The following is a 17663-nucleotide window of genomic DNA, read 5'->3' as shown; positions in this document are numbered from 1 at the left end:
TCACTCAAGAGCTTCCTACACAACTTCAGGCTAACATGAAGCGGAGTACAAAGAACGTATAAATGCAAAAAAAGGGACAATTTCGAGTTCCCTGGCAAATTGAGAGCGAGGGAAATTGCAAATTACCTTCTAGCACAATACAAGGTCACATTACAGCATTTTTTTTTTAATTAAAAATTTTTACGCACAGAAAATCCTTGCCCTATCATTTCAAAGCCCCAAGTATACTGCTTACTCATTCCCTCTCTGCTCTATGTAATAAATTATTTTATGTTATATCTTATATTTCATATTAGATATATAAGGGGTTAGCTATCAAATTTTGAGATGTATAGGGCTTCCCTGGTGGCGCAGTGGTTAAGAATTGCCTGCCAATGCAGGGGACGCAGGTTCGAGCCCTGGCCCGGGAAGATCCCACATGCTGTGGAGCAACTAAGCCCATGTGCCACAACTACTGAGCCTGTGCTCTAGAGCTCGAGCGCCACAACTACTGAGCCCACATGCCACAACTACTGAAGCCCGTGCGCCTAGAGCCCATGCTCTGCAACAAGAGAAGCCACCACAATGAGAAGCCCACGCACTGCAACGAAGAGTAGCCCCCGCTCACCGCAACTAAAGCCCGCGTGCAGCAATAAAGACCCAATGCAGCCAAAAACAAAAATAAATAAATTTATTAAAAAATTTGAGATGTAGTTTGAAGAAATGATAGAGAATTTAAAGTCAAACAGTGCTTCCCAGCTCCCATCAGCACAGATTTGAAAGTGTGAAGAAATGAATGCAAAGGTTTAGGACAGACCTCTCAGCGCCCACAACAGATTAAACACTTGTACTGACTTCTGCTCCCTCTGAATTCCCACTGAAATGACAGCAAAGGGATTGAAAGAGAAGAAAAAAAGTGTAAAACCACAAGAACAGAGAGAATGGGAGAGGAAATAAACAATTGGAAGCTGTATCACACACAGACAAGTGGAAACTGATTTAGGAGAACAGAAAAGGCTGAAATTCGAAACGGCAGAAACATATTTATGCCCAGAATCCCAGAAAGGCTTAGGAATTGGAGGCAGCAGGTCGTCATAAAAGCGGGGTACACTGAGGTTTGAAAGAGGAGACTGGGAAGGTCTGAATGAAGAGCATTTCGACTCTGAGATCTTTTCCCAGATGCCAGGTGGCCAGGAGGCCACCTGTCCCCTCTCTAAGAGAAGACGTTTACCAATCAGAGGATTTGACAGTCCCAGGGACACCGGGCACAACCAAGGGCAAGGGAGCTCTTTGAAAACACGGGCCTAAGTCAAGGTCTCCATACGGAGGCTTGCTGAGACCACACAGCCCCTTCCCCGCTCATCTCCTGGAACCCGGCCGTCAGATTTTCAACCCCTTCCCCTCTGTCCCCCACCCCCAGGCTGGACATGAGTGGATTCTTCACTGGAGAAACTAGTTACCGTTGCTTGATTTATGACAAAGGCGATCCTGCAGTGCCGTGAGAAATAATGGATGGTCTTTTCCACCGTCGGTGCTGGGTCAATTTAAACAAAAGAAAAAGGAGGAAAAGAACCTTGCTCCCTACTTCACAGCACACCCCAAAATCAATTCCAGATGGATGACAAGTCTAAGTGTGAAAGGTTAAACAAAGCTATTAGAGGAAAACCAAAGCATCTTCATGATTTTGGTATTTGAAAGATTTCTTAAATAGGATACAAAAAGTGCTACCATATAAGAAAAAAACTGATAAATTGGACTATATTAACATTTAGAACTTCTGTTCAACTAAAGATACTGGGAAGAGAGTGAAAAGGCATAATCTTCAAAGTTGCTAAGAGACTAGATCTTAAATGTTCTCACCACAAAAAAGAAATAATAATTACGGGCCCTGATGCTGGTGTTAGCTAACACGTTGGTAGTAATCATATTGCAATATATAAATTTATCAAATCAACACATTGTACACCTCACACTAAATTAATTAGTATTCATTTTTTATTTTTGGCTACGCTGTGCGGCTTGTGGGATCTCAGCTCCCCAACCAGGGATTGAACCCGGGCCACAGCAGTGAAAGCACTGAGTCCTCACCACTGGTCTGCCAGGGAACTCCATAAATAAATTATTTTTAAAAAGAGAGAGTGAAAAGCAAGCAGAGCCTAGGAGAAGATATTTGCAATATATTTACCTGAGAAAGGACTCATGTTTTTCTTATTATTTCCTCACTAAGAAAGAAAGAGCGGCTCAGCTAAGAGAAGAGATTTGAACTGACACTTCGCAAAGGAGGGATCCAAACGGCCAATAAATATATGTAAAGGTGCTCAACCTCATGAGTCATCAGGAAAATGGAAGTTGATTCTGCACTCCCACCAGAAGGGCTATGATGAAAAAGATGGAAAATACTAGGTGCTGGGGACTCCAAACACTCCTGATGGGAGTACAGTTAGCATCGTTGCTTTGGAAAACTGTTTGGCAGTAACTTCTACGGCATGCTGTGCGCCCCAGCAATGCCAACTGTGGGCATACTCCTACACATACGCGTACACATGCTGAACAAAATACACACAATATCGCGTTCGTTCGGGTAGTGAGTACGTTCGTTGTTCAATAAAGTCCTTCGTGAACGTGAACACTGTCTCAGTTTCGCTTAAAACCGAACGAGCTTTTTGGCCAACCCAATAGAATGGTCACGACAGCACGGCGAGGGGTACAAAAGGCCAGCCCCCTGTCCTCGAGATGGGGGGATTCTGTGGTGCAAGCTGTACTCCAGAGCTTTCCCGAAGGGCCAGGCTGGAGCAAGTCTGTGCCAAGACCACACTGCTGCTTAGTTTTGCTCCCCTGCCCCATCTGGCTTCCGTTACGCCCCTTCTCCAAAGAGCACTTCTTCAATAAAGAGTTTTCACAACAATCTCCAGCGCAGGTTTGCTTCCAGAGTCTGCCTTAGACCAGGTGGCATCAGAAGTTGCCTACAGAAGTGGATTCAGCACGTGGAATTCTGGGGCTGGGTCGCTTACCAGCCAGATGGCAACATGGACCCATCAGTGGGGTGATGGCCCCTGGGGTGCTGTAGTAGTGCGACCCGTGGCTGGGGACGCACTGACTGGTTTAACGTCTCTGGTACAGGAGGTGCAGAAGAAATGGTCACGAGAAGGACTGTGGAACTGGGTGGCTGTTGTTAAGAGCCGTCTGCCCAGTGAAAACGGAAAAAGACAGTCTCGGATACAACAACCAGCTATTTGAAGCCAAATATGACAGTCAGCAGCCTAAAGACACTAACCTCACTCAGGCTCAGGACCTGATGCTAAGAGGTGGCAGCTCTAAGAAGGCTGAACTCAGCCCAGGCAAGCCTCCTACGTCAAAGTCAGGGCCCGGTTGGAAAGGGTGAACTCTAAGGCCTGAGATGGGGATGTCTGTATCTATTTACTTGAGAACTGTGAACCCCAGATTCTCTGGGCCCGCAAAGTGGAAAATAGAGGAATCCCCCTTGCTTGAAGACCACGGCAGCAGTCTCGAACAAGACAAGCCTCTAACAGGACACCGCTTGCCCTACAATGGACTGCCCCCATCTTCCTCCTGGCTGCATCACTCACTCGGGGCCAGCTGGGCCGGCTAAGAGAGGAGGGGTTATTATTCCAAACATCCCAGGGGACCGGGCTGACGCACGTGTTGGCAGGAGCTGGAAGGATGTGTGGGTCCTGAGGGTGCTGGTCATGGGTGTGGCCTATAGAGCAGAATGAGGAGGAGCTGCTGATCCGAGGACATCCTCCCATGACTCGAAATTAACACCCTGGCCAAGGCCTGGGTCTCATAGGCGCTGGGGGAGGGGGCCTCTTAGGAGCTTGGAAGAGCAATGGACCACACTAAGTGATTCCAGAACTGGCACAGACGTCTTTGGAAGCAAAGACCAAAAGGTTTGGAGGAGCCACCACGCTAGAATGGGTCTGCCACAAAAAGCAGGGAAACCCATGAGCTGGCCGTACCCTTTGGGAGGGCCCGGGAGATACAGTCTGAGTACCAAAGCCTAGACTCTGCCTCTTATGTTGGTTACCAGCACTGATTCTGCCTCACGGATCAGGGCCCTCTTCATTATTCTGGCTGCAGCCTGAGATCAGATCTCATCTGGACAATGTAATAATAATAATCTCTTAATTGATTTTCTACATTGTCGTCTGAGTGATCTTTCAAAATGTATATTGAATGACTCCCAGTTTATACCCCATGAATGGTTCCCCATGCCTACAGGATAAACGTCCAAAGTTTGCAGGAAGGCACACAAGGCCTCTTGGTCTAGGACAGGATCCACACACAGCCTTATCTCTTGCTGTGTCTCCCCTGCGCCCTCTGGACCCTATACTTTAATTTTACTGAATCACCTGTAGTGCAGAGCTGTCACCTTGGTTAGATGCTTCTGTGCCTTTGCTCTTCGGCCCCTCCTCCAGCTCGTGCATATGTCCTGGTTATAAAGTAAGTTCCTCCAGGCAGGGATTTCATTTTATCTTTGTATCTCTAGTGTTGAACATGAGCCTGAGGATGATAGGGGTTCAGTCAAATGAACCCCTATGAAGGAATGACTGGATGAGTCAATCAATCAATGGTCTGTGTAATGGGGGGGAGATCAACGTGGGCATGGTCTCATGATTACCGAAGAAAACTATCTTCTCAACTAGGACAGAAACCAAATTATGATAAGAACGAAGAAGAAACTGTTCCCTTCTCCTTCTCTCCTTTCTTCTCCCAGTGCATAATTTTATAATCCAAATTGATTTTGAAATTCTTATATTGGGAAGGTAACCCACTAGGTCAACAGCTACTAAACACTGTTCTTATTCCTCATCATCTCCAGCAAAGTTTCTTGTCCAGAGAATTTTTTTTCCTTTCTCTCATAATTTCAGGCTACATTACAACCCCTCTCTATAGCCCTAATCCATAAAACTATACCCTGAGGCCTACACACCAGACACACAGAACCATGATCCCTGTCTTATATCCCCAAGCAATGCAGTAGATCTAATATGCAGCATCCTATTAGTTAAGAAAGGAGTCATTAAAAAAAAAAAAAGAAATCTGGGACTTCCCTGGTGGCGCAGTGGTTAAGACTCCGTGCTCCCAATGTAGGGGGCCCAGGTTCGATCCTTGGTCCAGGAACTAGATCCCACAGCTAAGAGTTCCCATGTCACAACTAAGACCCAACACAGCCAAATCAATAAATAAAATAAATAAATATTAAAACAAACAAAAAAAGAATACGGTGAGCATTAAAAAAAAAAAAAAGAAAAGAAACCTAGGCAGCAGTTTCAAACTATCCTCCCAAAGGTACTTATCAACTACAAAGGGAAAGATGGTAACTCTACCATGGAGAAACCCATGGTGAATTATATCTCAATAAAGCTGTTATTTAACAAAGTAATGCAGATGTGACCAGGGTCAGGCATAGGGTGGACTTCCAAGGTGCTGGCGATATTCCATTTCTCCATCTGGGTGGTGAGTCCAAGGGTGTTTGTAGTTTCTTTACCTGTAGATATGTGTTTTATATGCTTCCATATAAATATTTCACAATTCACAAGACAAAAATGAAAAGAAAAAAACAACAATAGGAAGTAAATTAAAAGCAGTTGGGGCTTCCCTGGTGGCGCAGTGGTTGAGAGTCCGCCTGCCGATGCAGGGGATGGGGGTTCGTGCCCCGGTCCGGGAAGATCCCACATGCCGCGGAGCGGCTGGGCCTGTGAGCCATGGCCGCTGAGCCTGCGCATCCGGAGCCTGTGCTCCGCAATGGGAGAGGCCACAACAGTGAGAGGCCCGCGTACCGCAGAAAAACAAAAATAAAACAAACAAAACAAAACAGTTGGGTTTTGTTTCCAGAAAAGATAATTTTTAAAAAAAGGAACATATGGCAGAAGCAGTCCTTTCAGCTGATCTGACTTCTTTGGGGGCACCCCCTCTCATCACTGGGACCTCAGCATGAAGTGTAGCTGCCCTGGATAGTGTGACTCGCTGGCCTCTGTCATACCAATGGGACCCCTGTCCGTCCCATGATCCATCTACTACAGAAACCCATCTCCATAAAACAGAATTCTCAGGGTGGAAAACTAAGACAGAAGCCACTAAAAATCCTCTTCTTAGTGCCAGGTAGCAAACGCTTGGACCCAACCAACTAGCTTCCAAAGTTGTCTTTTTTATGTTATAACGTACTAACCAAAGGTGGAGCTAACGTTACACATACTGTTAAGTCTCATATTTTATGCTTTCATTTACCTAAAAAAGAATCTATCCTACCCTGCATGTAAAAGTAACCAGCTTTCTCATGTTGTCTCTGGAGTCAAGAGACAGTTGAAACTAACTCTTGAATAAGATCTACAATTTGGTTATATTCTCTCGGTATCTGGAAAAATGACTAGGATGCTATCTGTACACTGCAAAATAGTCTTTGTTTATGTATTTGATATTTATTCACTGAGCGTCAGGAAGCAACTTTCCCTAGAAGAAGGTATTTGAAATGATTTCTTCATCTTTATTAAGAATTAAAAGGTAACATAAATAGGATTTTTTTGGGGGGGAAGGATATAAAAACAAGTTAAATTTCAAAATTGAAGCCCTACAATAGTTTCATTAAAATAAGTTCCTAAAACTGAATGGTCATTTCTTCCCTAGGCCAATACTGGTGTGCACGTGTGCCTTAAAAACTGAATGTAATACTCATGTTAATAGTAGCATTATTCATAACAGCCAAGGGGTGGAAGCAACCCAAGTGTCCACTGACAGATAAATGGATAAACAAAATGTGCTCTATCCATACAATGGAATATTATTCAGCCTTCAAAAGGAAGGAAATTCTGACACAGGCTACAACATGGATGAACCCTGAAGTCATTAGGCTCAGTGAAATAAACCAGTCACAAAAAGACAAATACTGTAAGAACCCACTTAGATGAGGTACTGGAGTAGTCAAATTCTTAGAGACAGAAAGTAGAACGGTGGTTGCCAGGGGCCAGGGGGAGAGGAAAAGGAGGAGTTAGTATTTAATGGGGACAGAGTTTCAGTTTTGCAAGATGGAAAGAGTTCTGGAGACCGGGCGTAAAACACTGTCAATGTACTGAACTATATCCTTAAAATGGTTAAGATGATACCTTTTATGTTATGTGTATTTTGTCACATTTTTTAAAAAACTGAAAGTAAAAGATTGAGAAGATCACTTACTGAACTGAGCAGGGTGATCACCTCTGGGGAGAGCCCAGAAGTAGGGAGACATGTATTATAAAAATGCTGTTTTTAAAAAATCCTTACGTAAAGCTGTCTGTAAAGCCTTAAAAGCATTTAAAAAGTATGAATATTTGGGCTTCCCTGGTGGCGCAGTGGTTAAGAATCTGCCTGCCAATGCAGGGGACACAGGTTCGAGCCCTGGTCCAGGAAAATCCCACATGCGGTGGAGCAACTAAGCCCGTGAGCCACAACTACTGAGCCTGTACTCTATTGAAGCCCATGTGCCTAGAGCCTGTGCTCTGCAACAAGAGAAGCCACGGCAAGGAGAAGCCCATGCACCACAACGAAGAATAGCCCCCACTTGTCTCAACTAGAGAAAGCCTGCGCACAGCAACGAAGACCCAACGCAGCCAAAAATAAATAAATTAAATAAATATTATTTTTTTAAAGTATGAATATTTATCCCCTAGTTTAGCTCTTTTATAATCTGTGTTTTCTTTTACTCTCAGGTTGTTAAAAGCAGGCCACATCCACACCTAATCTGACGTTTCTAAAGCTGAACCATCGCAGCCTGACACCCAAAGGCTAACGCTCCATCCCTCTCCATGCTTATTCTGATGTTTTTCTCATTTTCCACAAGCCCGTAACCACTCAGCAGACCACACCCTTCTTGCAGTTCATTAAAAAAAAATTAAAACCATTATTCTATGAATTTCCTTAATTTTCCTACCTCTATATATTCTCCTCTATATATTTTATTTCCTTCCTGTGCTCAGCAGTAATCCCTTCTCTATTTTCAGAAAAAATTTAAATGCTTTTAATTAAAAAGTGAAACCATGCTCACTGGGGAAAATTCAAACAACATAGAAGAATATGAAGGAAGTACCTCCCCTCACTGATGCACCCCCAAGAGTTACCCCACCACAGGTTAAAATGCATTGTGCTCATGTATTTTTATGCACCTGTAAATATCAACATAAATGTACGCATATATTTTTATACACTGTTACTTTTATCAGAAATGAAACCAGGGACTTCCCTGGTGGCGTGGTGGTTAAGATTTCGAGCTCCCAATGCAAGGGGCCCGGGTTGAATCCCTGGTCAGGGATTAGATCCCACATGCATGCCGCAACTAAGGAGCCAGTGAGCCATAACTAAGAAGCCTGCCTGCAGAAACTAAGACCCAGTGCAACCAAATAAATAAATAAATATTAAAAAAATAAAATAAAGAAATGAAACCAGATTCTACATTATGTATAGGAACTTGGGTTTTTTTTGGTAAACGATGTGGTCATAGATATATTTTCACCTCAGTGGATACAGCTCTACTTTATTTTTGGCTGAATACCAGTTCATAGTATAGACACACTATAATTTATTTAACAATTCCTGCCTGACGTGTGGAAAACCCACACACATCTGGTGTCAAAAGTGAATCAGGAGGGAATTCCCTGGTGGCCTAGTGGTTAAGAATCTGCCTGCCAATGCAGGGGACACGGGTTTGAAACCTGGTCTGGGAAGATCCCACATGCCGTGGAGCAACTAAGCCCGTGTGCCACAACTACTGAGCCTGTGCTCTAGAGCCCGTGAGCTGCAACTACTAAGCCCGCGTGCCACAACTACTGAAGCCCGTGCTCTTCAACAAGAGAAGCCACCGCAGTGAGAAGCCTGCGCACTGCAACGAAGAGTAGCCCCTGCTCACCACAACTAGAGAAAGCCTGCATGCAGCAACAAAGACCCAATGCAGCCATAAATAAATAAATAAATACATAAATACATAAATAAAAAGTGAATCGGAAAAAAAAAAGTGAATCAGGGGACTTCCCTGGTGGCACAGTAGTTAAAAACCGCCAGCCAATGTAGGGGACATGGGTTTGAGCACTGGTCTGGGAAGATCCCACATGCCATGGAGCAACTAAGCCAGTGCATCACAACTATTGAGCCCGCGTGCCACAACTACTGAAGCCCGCGCACCTAGAGCCCATGCTCCACAACAAGAGAAGCCACTGAAAGGAGAAGTCTGTGCACCACAACGAAGAGTAGCCCCCGCTCGCCACAACTAGAGAAAGCCGGCGCATAGCTAACGAAGACCCAACGCAGCCAAAAATAAAATAAATAAAAATTAATTAATTAATTTTAAAAATGTGAATCAGCATTGTAGTAGAATACTAAGAGCAGAGGAAACACACAGGAGTATGTTTTTCCTTTACATGGACACTCAGAGAAGTGAAATAGCTGGGCCACAGCTGAAAATTTACTAAATATTGCCAAACTGAATGCCCAAAACAAAAACAGTTGTAGTACAATTATAAAGGAAGGAAGAAGGAAAGAAGATAGCAGACAAAAGGCAAAAAAATCCAATCTAATACACATACACACACACACACACACACACACACACACTCACTCGGAAAAGAGGCCCACTCCTTCCATGGACTTTACATTGTGCTATGGACTCATGTCCCCCTCCCCCATTCATACGTTGAAGCCCAACTTCCAATGTGACTATATTTGGAGATGGGGCTTTTGGGAGGTAATTAGGGTTAGATAAGGTCATAAGGGTGGGCCCCTCAAGATGGGATTAGTGGCTTTATAAGAACAGAAATAGAGATATCAGTCTCTCTCTTTTTTTCTCTTTTTGGCCACACCGTGTGGCTCGCAGGATCTCAGTTCCCCAACCAGGGACTGAACCTGGGCCATGGTGGTGAAAGCCCGGAATCCTAACCACTAGGCAACCAGGGAACTCCCAGTCTCTTTCTGCCATGTGAGGACACAGTAAGAAGGCAGTCACTGCAAGCCAGGAAGAGGGCCTTCACCAGCAACCCAGTCTGCCGGCACCTTGGTCTTGGATTTCTCAGCCTCCAGAACTGTGAGAAGTGAGTATGTGTTGTTTAAGCCACCCAGCCTGTGGTATTTTGTTACGGCAGCCTGGGCAGATGTATACAGGCTCCAAGGCAGTAGATACTGGGGTACTTGTGACCAACCGGTCTGGTTACACTGGGGCCTGGGCACAAACCAACCTGCAGATAAAACCCGAGCAGAGCATCCCATTTAAGTGGTAGCTGCCCCCAGGGGCTCCCCCTCCATGTCCCCTGACTTAACTTCTCCCCTTCCCTCAACTCACACTGCCCACAACTTTTGAATCTGCACCATCCTTATTTTTTAATGCCACTATCCTAGTTCAGGTACTTTTCATCCTTAACTAAAACTACGACCTCTTAACTGGTCTCCTTAATCTCCTCCCTTTCTGATCCACTCTACACTGTGAGTCGATTTAAAGAGTTAACTTTCTAAAATGGAAATCAAATCACAATAGTTGTCATTATTTGGATTCTGAAAATATTCCAGCAAGATGGATCGATTTTTAAACTTTTTTTTTTTTTTTAATTTTTTGGCTGCACCGTGTGGCTTGTGGGATCTTAGTTCCCTGACCAGGGACTGAACCCAGGCCTGCAGCAGTGAGAGCATGGAGTCCTAACCACTGGACCACCGTGGAATTCCCAAAATGGTTTTTTTTTTTTTTTTTGCGGTACGCGGGCCTCTCACTGTTGTGGCCTCTCCCATTGCGGAGCACAGGCTCCGGACGCGCAGGCTCAGCAGCCATGGCTCACTGGCCCAGCCGCTCCGCGGCATGTGGGATCTTCCCAGACCGGGGCACGAACCCACGTCCCCTGCATCGGCAGGTGGACTCTCAACCACTGCACCATCAGGGAAGCCCCAAGATGGGTATTTTTATAGATGGGGAAACAGAGGCTCAGTGATGGCCAATACCTTAACCTACACCACAAAGCTAGTCAACGGCAAAGCCACTCATGACTACGACCTTCTCTACTGCCATAGAAAAGGATAAGCTTCTCAGTACAATATTCACAGCCCTTCGAACACGGGCCCAGTTTGTCTTTCCAACCTCATCTCCCACCAACATCCCTCATGATCCAGTCCTTACAGACTACTTGCCATTCTGGAAGCCCGATGTGCACTTCTGCATCTTTGTGCTTCCTTGCAGCGCTTGTTAATTCTGCCTAATGACCTTCCCAGTCTCCACCCAGGAAGTCCTGCTCATCACTCCAGGTTCCAGGACTCCTCTCTCAGAGCCAGTTCCCTGGGCGGAGGGCATCCCCACTCCCCTGCGCTTTCAGATTACTCTGGCCCTGTCTCTCTCGGAGAACTTACCACGATCCCTCACAGTCAGGGGCAATCTGCCCACCCCACTCCGCCAGAGCTCCTTGGGGCAGGAGCCAAGTCCTTCTCACCTTTACATTCCCCGTTGCGAGCACAATATATAACTCACAGATATTTACTGTATGAATAAACGGCACCATGGTTAACACAAAGCTCTATATGTGTAAAATCCTGCTTCATAAATGGATATATCGCCAAGTTCCTTTAACTAACTTGCTCTCCCTGCCCATATGTGAATAAAAGGGTTCAGTTTATGGCAACTGGATTTAAGCACAACTTTGGGGTACATCTCTATGAGAGGAAGAAGGAAAGCCCACCTGTGTGCACCTTGGTTCTTAACACCAGCTGTGCAGCCTGGCTGCAGGGAGCGTGAGGAAGAAGTGACGAAACACACAAGAGGTTGTGGAGTATTAGGGGCCCAACGAAAACTCAGCTGCTTCCTCTCAGATGACAGGAGAGATCTGAACTCCGGAGAGTCAAGAGAACACTTGATATCTGACAATCCTAAGGTCACTAAGCCTCCAAATAATTTAGAGTTTTAGCAGTAATTTACCTCAACAAAATAAGATCTAATGCAATAAAGGACCAAAAAAATCAGCACCAGCTCTTCTGCCACCTAAGAAGGGGAGGAATGGCCTTTACTCAACTGTGATGTACAAACAACCATCTTATTATCTCCTCTATATAGAGACCAGGGCAGAAAGCCCTTCAGAAGCCCTGTTCACTACTTAAGACAGTTGCTTAAAAACCAGTGGGTATTCTCTCCACCCAGAGCTATCAGTAACTGCAGAAATAACCAACCTGAAAGCCTAGTGAGTGCAGCTAACATTGCTCCATACCTCTTTGCATCCAGCAGTTGCAACGCATTTTTCAAGCATGACATTCCTATAAAGTCAGAACTGCCTCCACTTTACAAGTGGGTAATTTGAAAACCTGAGTGATGGACTTGCCAAGGTTGCAAAGTTTAAGGTACGTAAAACTTCCAATCTTGATTCCAACCTCTCTTCAACCATCCTTCTATATATACACACACTCTGGTTCTTTAAATCTGACCTGAAGACTTGATAATACATTTGACTTTGATGGATTATCCTAGGTGGGAGATCAGCTCCAGTAAAAACTACAGGCTGAGCGATAACTAAATGGTACTCATCTTAGTCTGATCGTTCAGAAATGACAGGAAAAACAAGACCCATAAGCCAGGAAGCTTATGGCATTTATAATTTAATCTAATAATTTATTTCAACATATTTTGTCCCCATCTCTCTGGAAAGAGGTGCTGTTCCTGCCTGAAGCTGCTGGATGGCTTTATAAGGCTGTTTGCTTTCCTCTGCAACCTGACGCCCATTTACCGACACCGAGGTACGTTACTAGAGAGTAGAGGTCAGCTCTGCAGAACTCAAGCGACCAGTTAACCTTCAATCGATGGGCCTTCCCCTAAACAAGCTGACCTGCGGTAACGGCAAACTCCCCAGGTCAGGTCAGCAGGTGGAATTACACACCAGCTATGGATTCTGTCAAGAGACACTCAGGAGAACATGTCATGGCCATGTTGGCTACCTTCGGATGGTTGTCTCTCCATATCTCACAAACCTCACTTGATGATCTACTTAGACAGACTCACAGACAGGACATGCGCAGGGGTCCTGAGTGCACCTCACCTGACCAGCAGGAAAGGGCAGAGGACCCCAGGCTCTGGAGCTGGACTGCTGGGATCAAATCCTGATTTAGTCACTTCCAGGCTTTGCGATCTTTGTTTCAATTCTTTGTGTCTCTTTGTTCTTCATCTGTCAAATCAGGACCCTACTCGTTAGGGTGAGAACACAACGAGAGAACACGTACGGAGAGCTTAGCACAACCGGGCCTGGCAAACGGTAAGTGTTCAATAAATGTTAGCTATTATTATTATTAACTAAGAAAGGGGGAAAGCAAAGGGAAATGTGCTACATTTCTTCTGTTTTCTCTGCTTCCACCTCCCTCTTTGAAGTGACCCTGATTTGCTTCCTTAACATGAAATCATGATGTCTTTTGAGAACATTTGCTCTGTGCAACATGAAGCACAGTTAATGATTACTTCATAAAAACAACAACAGAACGGCCAGTGTTGATACTCCTTTGGGAGAGAGCCTGCAAGTGAAGGTCAAGTCTGCTCTCCTGTGCTCCTGGAAGAGCTCATTCATTCACAGGCTCACAGAGAAGTGTAAACAAGGCGGTTAAACTTTGCGAAGGTTCGTTAGCTGGCATAAACCTCAAAATGAACCTAAAGAAGTGTTCCCTTGTTTTAAAATCATCTTTGGGACTTCTCTGGTGGCGCAGTGGTTAAGAATCCGCCTGCCAATGCAGGGGACACGGGTTCGAGCCCTGGTCCGGGAAGATCCCACATGCCGCAGAGCAGTAAGCCCGTGCGCCACAACTACTGAGCCTGCGCTCTACAGCCCACGAGCCACAACTACTGAAGCCCGCGTGCCTAGAGCCCGTGCTCTGCAACAAGAGAGTGAGAAGGCCACACACCACAACGAAGAGCAGCCCCCGCTCACCACAACTAGAGAAAGCCACGCACAGCAACAAAGACCCAAAGCAGCCAAAACTAAATAAATTAAATAATCTATGGCCTGAAAAGGTAAAAAAACAAAACAACTACACTATTTTAAAGTACATAAACTATTCTGACACCAGAGGAAAGAAAAAAGGAAGGAAGAAATGGACGCAAACAACCAGTCCATGTGAGAAGAAAGGGCATTTTCCAGGCATGAGCTGACTCTTGGTGAATGAGGAAGAGCACTTATCTGGCTCAATCAGAAAAAAAAGATCTTTCCACTCTAATGGCTAAGGTAGTAGCAGCAAAATCAGAGAATAGACATTTGGTAAGTGTGAGCTGTCAGAAGTGAATCTGAAGCAGAAAGGACTTGGTATTTTCTAAAGTACTATTATCGGACTAAGAATAAGAAGGTGTTGAAGGGGCGGATTGTCACCCCAGATAGAAAGGAAGAAAACAATGAAAACCACCACCACCACCACCAACGTTTTTTAATTAAAGCTCCAGATGGAAGATCATCACCAGATTAACCTTCCTAAAAAGCAAACAAACAAACAAAAAAAATAATTTCTCCAGGGCACTTATCTGCCTAAAAACCTTCAGTGTTCCCCAGAGCCTACAGGAGAGAGTGGAAAGCGTCTCGAGGTAATGGAGTCCCCACCTACCTTTCCAATCTTGTTTCGCCATCAGGAAAGGTCCACTCCCGCCAGACTGGCTTCCTTATTTGTTCCAGGGGAGGAACAAACCATGCTCATTTCAGCTTTGTATCCCCAGCACCTATCACAGTACCTGGTACACAGTAGTTTCTCAGTAAATGGTTGCTGATTCAACAGAAACGTGAATGCTTTCAGGCCTGCGCTCTGCACCTCACTCCCGGGAAGCCCCTTTCCCACCCGCCTCGTGAAAACCCAGCCATCCTCCAAGGCCTTGTTCGCCACACCAGCACCGAAGCATCTGCCCTTGCCACTCCCCTCCCCCACTCCCTATTCCTACAGAACCCCATCCCTTCAGACCCTGAGTGCTGTTGAAACATTTCCTGTTCCTATGTTTTGTCTGCCCCACTAAACTAGGAGTTTCTGGAGAAAGGCAGGATATTTTGAAGCAATGAGAAGCAGTGGAAAGGTTATGGATCTCTGGCTAGGCAGATCTAGTTATGTGACTTTGGGAAAACTTTCTGTAAAGCACTTCGAACAGGGCCCAGAACATAGTATGCACTTCATAAAGGCTGTTCATCTCTCGGAACCTCAGTTTTCTCACAACCTCACTTCCCTCGCTTACAAAATGGGATTGATAATAAATCCTCTGTCAGGTGGGTCTTTGTGAAGATTAGGAATAATGCCTGAGAAGTCTCTAGGGCCTTCCTTAGCACACAGCAGCCACTCGATAGCCATATGGAAGCTATTATTACAAAGCCTCAGGCTGGGTGCAGAGAAAATGCTCCATAAACATTTATGGAATGAGTTGAATGAATGGGGAGAGAGACAGTCTGATAGCAGATCAGATATCAAGGGGAACTTTTTGAGTCATTCATTCAACACATCTTTATTAAGGGCTTATCATAATGTCCCAGGCTTTGTCCTGGGTGCTGGGATGCAGCAGTAGGACAGCCCTTGCCCTGTGAAATGTACCTTCTGATGGGGAAGGCAGATAATAAACAGGAGGAGACAGAGAAATAAATGCTTATATGGTATTAAGTGCTATGAAGAGGAATGAAAAGCAAGGTGAGGGCAAGCTAGGGGCTGGGCAAGGGCAGTCCGCAGAGGGAGCATTTAGGCAGAGCTTCAGATCCCTAGGAGAGCTGGGGTTTGTGAGCTGTCCTCACCCTCAGGCAGACTCTGTACTTTTCCACGGGGCGGCCTCTAGTGCCAGGAGACCCTGATCCATCAAAGAGGCTGCGGTCTGGCTCCCAGGGCCCCTCTCAACTCAGACCAAGCTACAAACACTGCTGAACCAGCAATTACAAACTTATTTTGACAAGAACATTTGACTTGGGCCACTTAGCCCCGCGTGGATGTAAATGGATTACAATCATACCGCAACTGGTCTGTTCCCCAGAAAGTTCAGATCGCTGTTCTCTCCAAACAGGTAGCCTTCGGGATGAGTTGAATCAAACTTCTCTCCTCCCATAATGAAGTGGCTGGCAAAATAGCTTCCTAGAGGGCGAGAGACAGAAAAATCAAACAGAAACCAGTCAAACTAAGCCAAGCGAAAAAGCTGATGCGGAAAAAAAAAAAAAGAAGGTTAACCCTTCAACAAACAATTAGAGCAACTTCTAACCTTAGGAAAATTTTCTTCTCTTGATTGGGGATAATGGCACAAAATAAGCAAAATCATAGCAGTGAGAACCCAAGATACCAAATATAAAATAGACCACGGTATTCCTTGTGACATTCTTAATTGAATCTTTACCATGATCTGCCTATGATACCATGAAGCAAAAGACCAGAAGGCCCCACAATGCACATGAACATATAATGTATGAACATATCTATGTTTTATATATGTATATATATATGTTAAGGAACATATATGTGTGTTTTGTTCCTGATTCTTTTCCTTACACTGGAAGCGATTATTCTTTGTTCTCCACCTCTTCAGGAATCTTAACTGCAGGTATCAGCGTGCATACACACATACGTTTCTTTGCCTAGATTTGTCATAAGCCAGCTCATACCTATACACAGAAGTCTCAGCACCTACCTACCTATGTGTATACCTCCATAACCCTCCACAATGAAGGCCCTTTGTTTTTCATATTTGTTTCATAATGATTGTTTAATAGGAAAATACAAATTTAAATAATACTGCCCCAGGCTTTACCTACCTACTACCACATAGATTATGTAGTTTAATTGGACAGGTTTAGTGCTATGAAAGACACAGACACATACACAAACCCTAGTCTCAAATTCATTAGCAGTGCTGACGGCCAAGGTTACAGGGACATCAGTCACACAGGCTCTCTTTGCCCCACCTTGACCAGCTAGGAGGCAGGGATATTTTCAACTCTACACTAACCAGATGCAATCAGCGGTCAGGGTCAGAATCCCCATCTGCCTTATCCAGATAGAAGGAAGAACCGTGCCAGGACCTGATGGCACTAAGTCACCAAGGGAGGCTTAGGTAACACCACACATTCCATCTGGGAACACTTTCCAAATCTGATGATTAAACGAATGCTTTTCATAGAATGGATAAACAACAAGGTCCTACTGCATAGCAAAGGGACTATATTCAATATCCTGTGATAAACCATAGTGGAAAAGAATAGAAAAAAGAATGTATGTATATGTATAACTGAGTCACTTTGCTGTACAGCAGAAATGAACACTTTGTAAATCAACTATACTTCAATTAAAAATGCTTTTTTTAAAAAAATATATCTTTATTGGAGTATAATTGCTTCACAATACTGTTAGTTTCTGTTGCACAACAAAGTGAATCAGCCACATGCATACACGTGTCCCCATATCTCCTCCCTCTTGCGTCTCCCTCCCACCCTCCCTACCCCACCCCCTAGGTCATCACAAAGCACCGAGCGGATCTCCCTGTGCTATGCGGCTGCTTCCCACCAGCCAAATATTTTACATTCAGTAGTGTATACATGTCAATGCTACTCTCACCCCAAGTCCTCAAGTCCATTCTCTATGCCTGCCTCTTTTTTTTTTTTTTTTTTTTAGATCCCATATATATGTGTTAGCATACGGTATTTTTTTTTCTCTTTCTGACTTACTTCACTCTGTATGACATACTCTAGGTCCATCCACCTCAC

At 44.7% G+C, this 17663-nt stretch overlaps 1 protein-coding gene across 6 annotated transcripts in view; it reads right to left on the bottom strand.

Annotated features, from left to right (window-relative positions):
- The window catches only part of RNF157 (ring finger protein 157), an 83260-nt gene that overhangs the window by 44164 nt on the left and 21433 nt on the right, over positions 1-17663 (bottom strand). For all 6 annotated transcript variants that reach the window (XR_004347383.1, XR_004347382.1, XR_004347384.1 and 3 more), the window contains exon 2: positions 15926-16044. Coding sequence is in view for 2 of the 6 variants with exons in the window: in XM_032615939.1 (XP_032471830.1) it covers positions 15926-16044 (119 nt within the window). In the remaining 4 variants the exon portion in view is untranslated. The remainder of the gene's footprint in view (positions 1-15925; positions 16045-17663) is intronic.

The sequence above is a fragment of the Phocoena sinus genome, chromosome 20 (assembly GCF_008692025.1).
Source record: "Phocoena sinus isolate mPhoSin1 chromosome 20, mPhoSin1.pri, whole genome shotgun sequence".
Classification (NCBI taxonomy): domain Eukaryota; kingdom Metazoa; phylum Chordata; class Mammalia; order Artiodactyla; family Phocoenidae; genus Phocoena; species Phocoena sinus.
This window is presented reverse-complemented; position numbering and strand designations above follow the sequence as displayed.